This window comes from Lissotriton helveticus, chromosome 2_1, assembly GCF_964261635.1.
Source record: "Lissotriton helveticus chromosome 2_1, aLisHel1.1, whole genome shotgun sequence".
Classification (NCBI taxonomy): Eukaryota; Metazoa; Chordata; class Amphibia; order Caudata; family Salamandridae; genus Lissotriton; species Lissotriton helveticus.
The window spans coordinates 471,269,122-471,278,696 of NC_136059.1; the positions used below are offsets into that span (position 1 = coordinate 471,269,122).

General features: G+C 47.3%; 1 protein-coding gene across 1 annotated transcript in view; it reads right to left on the reverse strand.

The window, feature by feature from the left end:
• Positions 1 to 249: 249 nt before the first annotated feature.
• The window catches only part of PLK2 (polo like kinase 2), a 12,362-nt gene continuing 3,036 nt past the window's right edge, over positions 250 to 9,575 (reverse strand). The window contains exons 3-14 of the mRNA XM_078675122.1: positions 9,159 to 9,275; positions 8,925 to 9,054; positions 8,374 to 8,461; positions 7,925 to 8,020; positions 7,627 to 7,825; positions 6,759 to 6,903; positions 3,848 to 3,945; positions 3,543 to 3,681; positions 2,693 to 2,933; positions 2,464 to 2,593; positions 1,510 to 1,620; positions 250 to 1,009 (exon numbers count right to left, since the gene is read on the reverse strand). Coding sequence (XP_078531248.1) covers positions 818 to 1,009; positions 1,510 to 1,620; positions 2,464 to 2,593; positions 2,693 to 2,933; positions 3,543 to 3,681; positions 3,848 to 3,945; positions 6,759 to 6,903; positions 7,627 to 7,825; positions 7,925 to 8,020; positions 8,374 to 8,461; positions 8,925 to 9,054; positions 9,159 to 9,275 — 1,686 coding nt within the window. The 3' untranslated portion in view covers positions 250 to 817. The remainder of the gene's footprint in view (positions 1,010 to 1,509; positions 1,621 to 2,463; positions 2,594 to 2,692; positions 2,934 to 3,542; positions 3,682 to 3,847; positions 3,946 to 6,758; positions 6,904 to 7,626; positions 7,826 to 7,924; positions 8,021 to 8,373; positions 8,462 to 8,924; positions 9,055 to 9,158; positions 9,276 to 9,575) is intronic.

A 9,575-nucleotide genomic window follows, 5' to 3' on the forward strand; every position in this document is an offset into this window, starting at 1 on the left:
TTGACTTCTATACAGTCCATCAGCTCAGGAGAGGCTGAAACGTGCGGTAGTACATTTCACTTTTGCAAGGAACATTCAACCACTGCTCCGTCTGGTCACCAATGAGCTGCAAGCTTCACAAGCATGGCTGGGATGAACCAAGATAGTTACAGGTCATTATTTAATGTTCAAGCACTTCCATGTCGACCCTTAACTGCTTGACACTCTGCTCAAGCATTTGAGAAACGCGAACCCCAACACCATCACATGTATAGCAAGAACAAACAGTTTTTATTTCCTCTTTATTGCCAACAATGGAGGTTCAAATATAATTATAATCAAAAAGTCTTATGAAATAAATAAAAAAAAGTCACACTTGGGCTGCAATAAATAACTTTTCTTAACTAGGAATGCACTTGTCCAGCCACAAATGTGGGTGTGGTCATTAATAAAAAAGGTTTGTAACCACAGTTCACAGTTTAGCAGCATTAAAATATGCTGCAATAATCACAGCTGTTCCACAATAATTGTTCCTTAATTTTCCATTCCCGGGTCAGGAAATGTACTCAGTTCAAGTTCGCATTCTATGCTCTGCACAGAGCTTCAAGGAAAATATTCACTCAACTTGCGTTGAATTCTTCGCAGAATACCACTTACGAGAGTCTTCAGTCTTTTACTCCATCCAGTCCAACAATTCGGGATCCATCAAGCCACTCTGGTCCCAGCCCAGCTCACGACAACAACTCCTTCTCGTACCCCCCTCCAATCTAGTCTCCGACATACCCCACTGCTTCCGCTGCACTTCACAGTGAAAAGTCTTCAGAAACATTCAAGTGTCTCAGTTGCACCGTTGCAGTAGCATGTTCAACGCATACTCCATTCGGTTCTTAAGGTCCGGCGAACACCCAGACACAAGAAGCGTCGACAGGCGGAACGCTGTGGACATCCGGTCTTCGTTAATGTACGTAAGCAGATACTCGTCGTTTTGGTTGCAAATTATTATCTTTGTGTGGTCATGGTAGAAGTTCACCTGTTGAAGAGAAGACATATAAAATGAACTAATCTCTAGAGAAAGCCATCTTGCAGTATTCTGGAAAAATAATTAATTAGGGAGCAATGTTCACCACATTAGAGTTTAGTAAATGAACAAAAAATGTCTAAAAAAGCTATAAGCCTGCGTGTTCATGCTTTCAGCAGGCAGCCATTTTGTTCACTGTCAACTATACTATCTTGGACATAATTAGAACTCACTTGGAAAAGAGGAGTTTTCTAAAAATGTGATGGTGAAATACACCATGGTTACACAACCTTAATACCTATACTGTGGGTCCCCTCAAACGTATTGGGGAAATACCCATCGTACAGAAAGCCAAGAGTAAAGCCAGGAAAAAAGGCAATTACATTATGCCAATTGGTATAGTCTGGCAGAAGGCCCGTGTTCAGTGGTACTACAGAAAAAAATATCAAGAGCAGAACTGGAAGCAGCGGTTTACAATGGCCACGGTTATTGAACAAAAGAAAATAACCCACCTGGAACGTGCCATCGTTAAACAGCATCATAAGTGCTTTGTCCGATTTCAGCCACTGCAGAAGGTAAAGCCTGGGTCGATTTACGTCAGTAACGCTTGGCAAATCACCTCCCTGAAAGGGAAGAGAACAAACTGGTAAGACGCTTTGTTCAGCACAACTAGTTAGTAAGCTGGTAGAGCCATTATATGACTTCAAAACACAATGATCATACAAAACAAGCCCTAATGTAGCCTAGTAACCTTCAAACTAAAGATTAATCTGCTTCTACTACCTTTAATATGCACTTTAAATGATGAAGCATCTATCCTAGACTGCATGAAGCAGGTGTGCAGGACATCTTATTGGTAAAAATAGCACCCCAACTATAAGACTAGCTTTGCTGCCTAGCAAACATTTCATCATCTCTGCACGACATGCATTGAAGACTAAAAAATGTGTCAAATTCGCTATGGATGCTAAAACACTTTCCCTCAACCAAAATTGTGGCAACACTTGTAGTTCTGGATCCATCGGATTTCAGGTCTATGTGGGGCCCTCGATAATACAAAGCCTACAGGTTGGTATTAACGTTTTGCAAATGAATCATTGACAGTCCAAGCCTTTGTATAGTATCACTTTCGATAAGCTGCAAACAGTAATAGGACCTGTTGGCGGACACTTGCTCAGCCATACTGGCCCTATATGGAGCTAAAGAACTTAATACATGTATGTATAGGTCCAGATCCATTGCCTGGGATACAGGAAAAGATAGTCATGCATCTGCCTTGCTCATCATGTCCACCTCTATAACACCTGCCATTACCCCAACATTACCTAGCTTAGCTGGAGTAGGGCGAGAGGTTACGGCAGGTGGTACTTTCATGACTTTCATTGAAATGGCGATAAGTAACAGCAGCTTTAAACATCCCCCACCAATATGTCCATGGTGTACAATCTTCCGGCGCTTCTACTTACATCCATCAGGTTCTCCTCCATATAGTGTGAAAAATATTTCAAGACAGTGACTTGGCCGACGAACTGTTCAGGAGCATCTGCGGCTGCGAACACTGAGCACTGCCCCAGCTCTGCGTAGTAGTGGACAGTTCTGTAAGACGGAGAAAGGATTAATACCCCTGAAAACTAGACCGCGTGCTCCAAACCTAGAATGAATATCTACACGTGTTATATGGTCGCAGGGACTTACTTCTTGTCTGGCAGCAGACTCATGTGAGCCCCATTGTTGAAGAGCACCCCAACAGTATGGTCCGAGAGCTGGTAGCCGAAGCCGTACTTGTTGGAGTAGTCCACCCACTTCGTCACCCATTGGAAGGATGGGCTCAGCTGCTCACTGGGAAGCACATCAGACTCCGGCATGTTCTCCAAGCAGCCTTTCATCACCCTGGCAACTGTATCAGCAACACTGCCCATGGTGCTGTCTTCAAGACCTGCAAAAGATGCTCTGGTGAGTAGTGGCAACTACTACAGAGGCCAATGATCCACCGCAGCCTCCCCCAGCTCACGTTACACGGAAGCCACGCGGACAAAGTAACCCACTGATGCGCACAGCAACACAACTGGCCTTTGTAACAGACGTGGGAATGAATGCTCAAGGGTGAGAAGAATACTTGATGCTCCTCCTAACCCCTCGAGGACTTCAGAGGTTCAGCCCTGGGAAGTGGAGGTGTCTCAATCTCTGCATCTCAAAGCTCTATTGTGACTGCTGTAAACAAAGCCAGGGACAGACTCCAACCCTGTGAACGCAGTGTCAGGATACCGAATTACAACCCACAATCTGCCCCACTGGTCATTAGAACAATGGCTCATGGGAACTAAAGGGCATTCGCTTCCGCGAGGACTGGGTCAGCAATGACGCACGCAGCCCATTGGGACACCTTCCTGCACTGGAATCAGTTTACCAGACGACTTCCGAGTCACTGTGCAGCTCCAGGGAGTGCAGACAGTCATTCGGAGGTGCACAGGTCCATGGGGCGGAGGACAAAGCAAGCATCTGGCTTAACCGGGTATTCAAGCGCCTAGAGTCGAAGGGCACTTACATTCACTGCTACTGCTGCAGCTCCCCAGGGTTCCGCGGACTATAAGCCGGATCGAGTCGCCCATCTGCGCCTTGGGCTCACCCGGCGTTAGGCCAGCTTTGTCGGCTGCAGCATCTGCCAGTTTACTTCCGGGTTTGTCCTGGAGAGAGAGAAGCGCATAACTCAAACTGTGGTCGAGCTGGGTTCGTGGCAGACAGACTACAAACAGTGCATCACATTCGGATATCCAGGGCGCTGCAGGATTTCCCAAGCTCCCTGGCCCCGCCCGCTCCACCCATTCCCGCTCGTTCATCAGTTGCACCCACCTCTTCTGTTCCGGGTTTGAGCGCCTGCTGCGTGATGCAGGCCTTCTTCAAGTCGTGCCTCAGCTTGTAAATGTCTTCATCTTCTTTCGGTGATTTATCTACAGTGGAGGGAAAAAAAAAGACAACGTTACTACTAAGAAAGCACCGTTCTAAACACGTGCTTCACTAATTAATGGACAGCCCATGATTTAAGAAAAGGTGTTAAACTCCACTAGCCCCAGGAGCATTTCAAAGGGGAGAGCTTGAGTCATCAGGGAGCATCAACAAGCAACACTGAGCTCACTCCATCAGTGTCACAACTGGTTCCACCGAGGGGCCAATGCTTGCATCTTATGGAACCAGAGAAACAGAACTCCATTACCGGGGAAGAATTAAGGAAATCTACAACACCAAATCAGTGGCCTCCAAGGAGGCCCATTTAGTACTGTCCCAGTACCATGCCACCGTGATCTGTAGCAGCGGGCCACCAGCAGCAAAGCAACCACAAGTAACTACTGGTGAGTGAGCAGGGCGCTAACAAGCAATGCCACACAGGCATGCAGGAAGAGGCTGAACGCAAGAGGGCGCTCTGCAACCCCACGTGTACTGCACTCATTCATATCCGATCTACAACCCCCACATGTACGGCACTCATTCATATCCGATCTACAACCCCCACATGTACGGCACTCATTCATATCCGATCCGCAACCCCCACATGTACTGCACTCATTCATATCCGATCTACAACCCCCACATGTACTGCACTCATTCATATCCAATACACAACCCCCACGTGTACTGCACTCATTCATATCCAATACACAACCCCCACATGTACTGCACTCATTCATATCCAATACACAACCCCCACATGTACTGCACTCATTCATATCCAATCCGCAACCCCCACGTGTACTGCACTCATTCATATCCAATCCGCAACCCCCACGTGTACTGCACTCATTCATATCCAATCCACAACCCCCACGTGTACTGCACTCATTCATATCCAATCCGCAACCCCCACGTGTACTGCACTCATTCATATCCAATCCACAACCCCCACGTGTACTGCACTCATTCATATCCAATACACAACCCCCACGTGTACTGCACTCATTCATATCCAATACACAACCCCCACATGTACTGCACTCATTCATATCCAATCCGCAACCCCCACGTGTACTGCACTCATTCATATCCAATCCGCAACCCCCACGTGTACTGCACTCATTCATATCCAATCCACAACCCCCACGTGTACTGCACTCATTCATATCCAATCCACAACCCCCACGTGTACTGCACTCATTCATATCCAATCCACAACCCCCACGTGTACTGCACTCATTCATATCCAATCCACAACCCCCACGTGTACTGCACTCATTCATATCCAATCCGCAACCCCCACGTGTACTGCACTCATTCATATTCAATCCGCAACCCCCACGTGTACTGCACTCATTCATATCCAATCCACAACCCCCACGTGTACTGCACTCATTCATATCCGATCTACAACCCCCACATGTACTGCACTCATTCATATCCGATCCACAACCCCCACATGTACTGCACTCATTCATATCCAATCCGCAACCCCCACGTGTACTGCACTCATTCATATCCAATCCGCAACCCCCACGTGTACTGCACTCATTCATATCCAATCCACAACCCCCACGTGTACTGCACTCATTCATATCCAATCCACAACCCCCACGTGTACTGCACTCATTCATATCCAATCCACAACCCCCACGTGTACTGCACTCATTCATATCCAATCCACAACCCCCACGTGTACTGCACTCATTCATATCCAATCCGCAACCCCCACGTGTACTGCACTCATTCATATCCAATCCGCAACCCCCACGTGTACTGCACTCATTCATATCCAATCCGCAACCCCCACGTGTACTGCACTCATTCATATCCAATCCACAACCCCCACGTGTTCTGCACTCATTCATATCCGATCCACAACCCCCACATGTACTGCACTCATTCATATCCGATCCACAACCCCCACATGTACTGCACTCATTCATATCCGATTTACAACCCCCACATGTACTGCACTCATTCATATCCAATCCGCAACCCCCACGTGTACTGCACTCATTCATATCCAATCCGCAACCCCCACGTGTACTGCACTCATTCATATCCAATCCACAACCCCCACGTGTACTGCACTCATTCATATCCAATCCACAACCCCCACGTGTACTGCACTCATTCATATCCGATCCACAACCCCCACGTGTACTGCACTCATTCATATCCAATCCGCAACCCCCACGTGTACTGCACTCATTCATATCCAATCCGCAACCCCCACGTGTACTGCACTCATTCATATCCAATCCACAACCCCCACGTGTACTGCACTCATTCATATCCGATCTACAACCCCCACATGTACTGCACTCATTCATATCCAATCCACAACCCCCACATGTACTGCACTCATTCATATCCGATCCACAACCCCCACATGTACTGCACCCATTCATATCCGATTTACAACCCCCACATGTACTGCACTCATTCATATCCAATCCGCAACCCCCACGTGTACTGCACTCATTCATATCCAATCCACAACCCCCACGTGTACTGCACTCATTCATATCCAATCCGCAACCCCCACGTGTACTGCACTCATTCATATCCAATCCACAACCCCCACGTGTACTGCACTCATTCATATCCGATCCACAACCCCCACGTGTACTGCACTCATTCATATCCAATCCGCAACCCCCACGTGTACTGCACTCATTCATATCCAATCCGCAACCCCCACGTGTACTGCACTCATTCATATCCAATCCGCAACCCCCACGTGTACTGCACTCATTCATATCCGATCCACAACCCCCACGTGTACTGCACTCATTCATAGGACACTTACGAGTATCCAAATACTTGGTCTTGTCCTTCTTTCCGCCGAACAGAGCTGCTGCCGCCTTTTTGAAGAAGTTCTTAGCAGGACTGGAGAGGTGGAAGTCGGGGGCGGTGTGACAGCAGTTGGAGGAGAGCCGCTCTGGGGTGAAGCCCTGAATGAAACCGAAAGCAAACATTTAACGAGGATTGTGAGAGCACACGAGGGACAAATGTCACTGACCAGTTAAAGCACACCCCACCTCAAAACCGGAGCAAGAATGCCACAGGGGCAAGGCAGAGGCTGCCACTCAAGCACGAAACGATCAAAAACATACGAATCAAGAAGACAAGCGGGGGTAGAAACACTGGTGTATGAACCCCAAATCACAGGCCTATCTGCAGAGCACGTTCACCCCAAGCAAGTCTTGTTATAGACCAATAACTGACGTTTTTCCCTAAACTTACTGACACCCCAATGTATGAAAGCACTTAGATCTCACAGTGGCTGCAGAAAAGTGAACAGAACACCAATTAAAAAGGAGATATTAGGAACTGTAATAAAGGTGGACTAAATCCATTGGAAGGTACAACTGGCAAAGTGCTGGAACCTTTGGTGTGCAAAGTGCCAGACTCCAATATCTACTCTAAAATCATGACACCCACAAATACTTTGTCGTCAGTGGCTCTCCCTCTACAGAGGCTCCTCGGAGTAGAATTCACTTGACAGAATGACAAAGTTAGGTTTTTAAAGAACCAATAGGGTTGGGAAGCCTGTTCATCTAGGGAGATCGTACTATGCATGCAAGGTGCTGCCAGGTATCCCATCCTGGTAAGTTCTTATATAAACCGTGGAACCGGAACGTAATTCAGCCAGTCCTGTTCTGGGCGGAACTTACCTCCGTGAAGAACTGATGCTGGATGATGTCCTCTAAACTGGGCCGATGCTCTGGGTTTTTGGACAACATGAGGGTAATGAGTTGCTTTGCAGGTGTCATTAACGAGCTTGGCATACTATATCTTGCTTCCCGGATACATCTGTAGGTTTCTTTAAGGTTTGTGGTCTCGAAGGGTGGTCTACCAGACAGCATTGTGTACCTAAAAGAAATTTAAGAAATAAGATGATCTAGTTTGATGCACGTGGACGGACAAGCATCACCCGCACAGGTACTGAAGCCACTGGAGAGGAATACTTACATCACGCAACCTAGAGCCCAGATGTCCGATTCACAGCCATGGCCTTGTTTGTTAAGGACTTCTGGAGAAAGATAATTTGGCGTTCCGCAAATTGTTCTGGGAAAAAAAGAAAGTTTGATTAATTCCAAACACATAATGTTGCTGCCCTTCACACCCCACCATCATAAGCTAAGGGAGTGCAATAGCTCCTCTAGGGTGCTCTAATGTATGCAGTGAATTGTGCACCACCCCCCTTTCATAAAACTACTGGTTACAAAAGCCTTAACGTGAGTCATGAAACTCAGATTACGCACAGGTTTGATTGTTAAGGAAACGCTGAGGCACAGGGAGGTCAAACGTTCCCACAATCATACAAGACGGTTAAGAGCGAAAACTAGGATTCCACCGCCTTCCAGTCAAGTGCTAGAGTTTAGCGAGCAGACCACCCCTCCTCAATGAAAAATCCCTACCTGCGCCTCTGATCCAAGGGTTCCAGCCTCGCCGCCAAGCCAAAGTCACCAACTTTCAGTTCCATCGTCTCGTTAATGAAGAAGTTTCCTTAAAAACAAAAAGGGGATGATTAAATGAATGTGGTGGATCGAACTTTGAGGCAGAAAGATATGAGACTTAACATATAGATTATGCACTTATTATAAAAAGTTCACAACTGGAAAAACTATACAGTCTCTAATCTTCCGGCAGCACAACCCTTGGAAATTCTTTTCATGAGCTCAGTAGATAATCCTGCCTCCAAGCAATGCTGCACGTTCTTGCATTGCTAAAACTATCCCCCTGCAAGAGAGTGAAAGAATCCCAGGCAGATGCAAAAAATATGCCTGGCAGATGCAGAGAAAGAAGTGATCAATACACCTGACCTATGCCCTCAGACCCTCATGGCCGCTCCTATATTTCCAGCATCATCACTACAGAAGGGTTGCGCATAGGTTTGCTAAAGGAACAGTTCTCCCAGGAGGCAGATCTGAGGACCCACGGGCACTGGAGGAGACCAAGAGAACCTCACCTAGCTTGAGATCCCGGTGCAGGATCTCCTGGTCGTGAAGGTACTTGAGCCCGGACACGATCTGCCGCAGGTAGTATCGCACTTCTGGCTCGGTCAGTATTTTCCTCGCTTTCAGAATGTGAGCCATAGACTAAAAAGGAAATGACAACAAAGGATCAGAAGTGCACAAGGCTGGAGGGGCTCCTAAAGGTACAGCTCATTATCAGAGGTCCTCGGCGCAGTAGCGCTACTCACCCTTCGACTGCAGTACTCCAGCAGGATGTAGATGTTCTCCTTGTCTTCGAAGTAGTGGTAAAACTGCACGATGTGGTGATGGTGGAGGAGTCTGTGCAGCTCAATTTCTTTGTCGATCTACAAGAAAAATTAAAGACCCATCAAGAGCTCGTTCGTGAGGCCCTGGCACCACTGCGAGGGCGCGGCTTCGTTTCACCCCACAAAGTCCGAGGAGCAAAAGCTTCATTTTATTTCAAGGTTTTATATAGCGCAGCAGAAACAGCGGCACTGGGGTTCAGAGGTGAGACACCCCAAAATGAGTACGAAACAGTGTATTGGGGTTTTGTCTGGGAGGGGTCTTAGTTTCCTTTGGTGAGGGGCACCTTAGCTTCGCCATTTTTCACCGCTAAGCAGCTTTAGTAAAGACAGACACCGTGG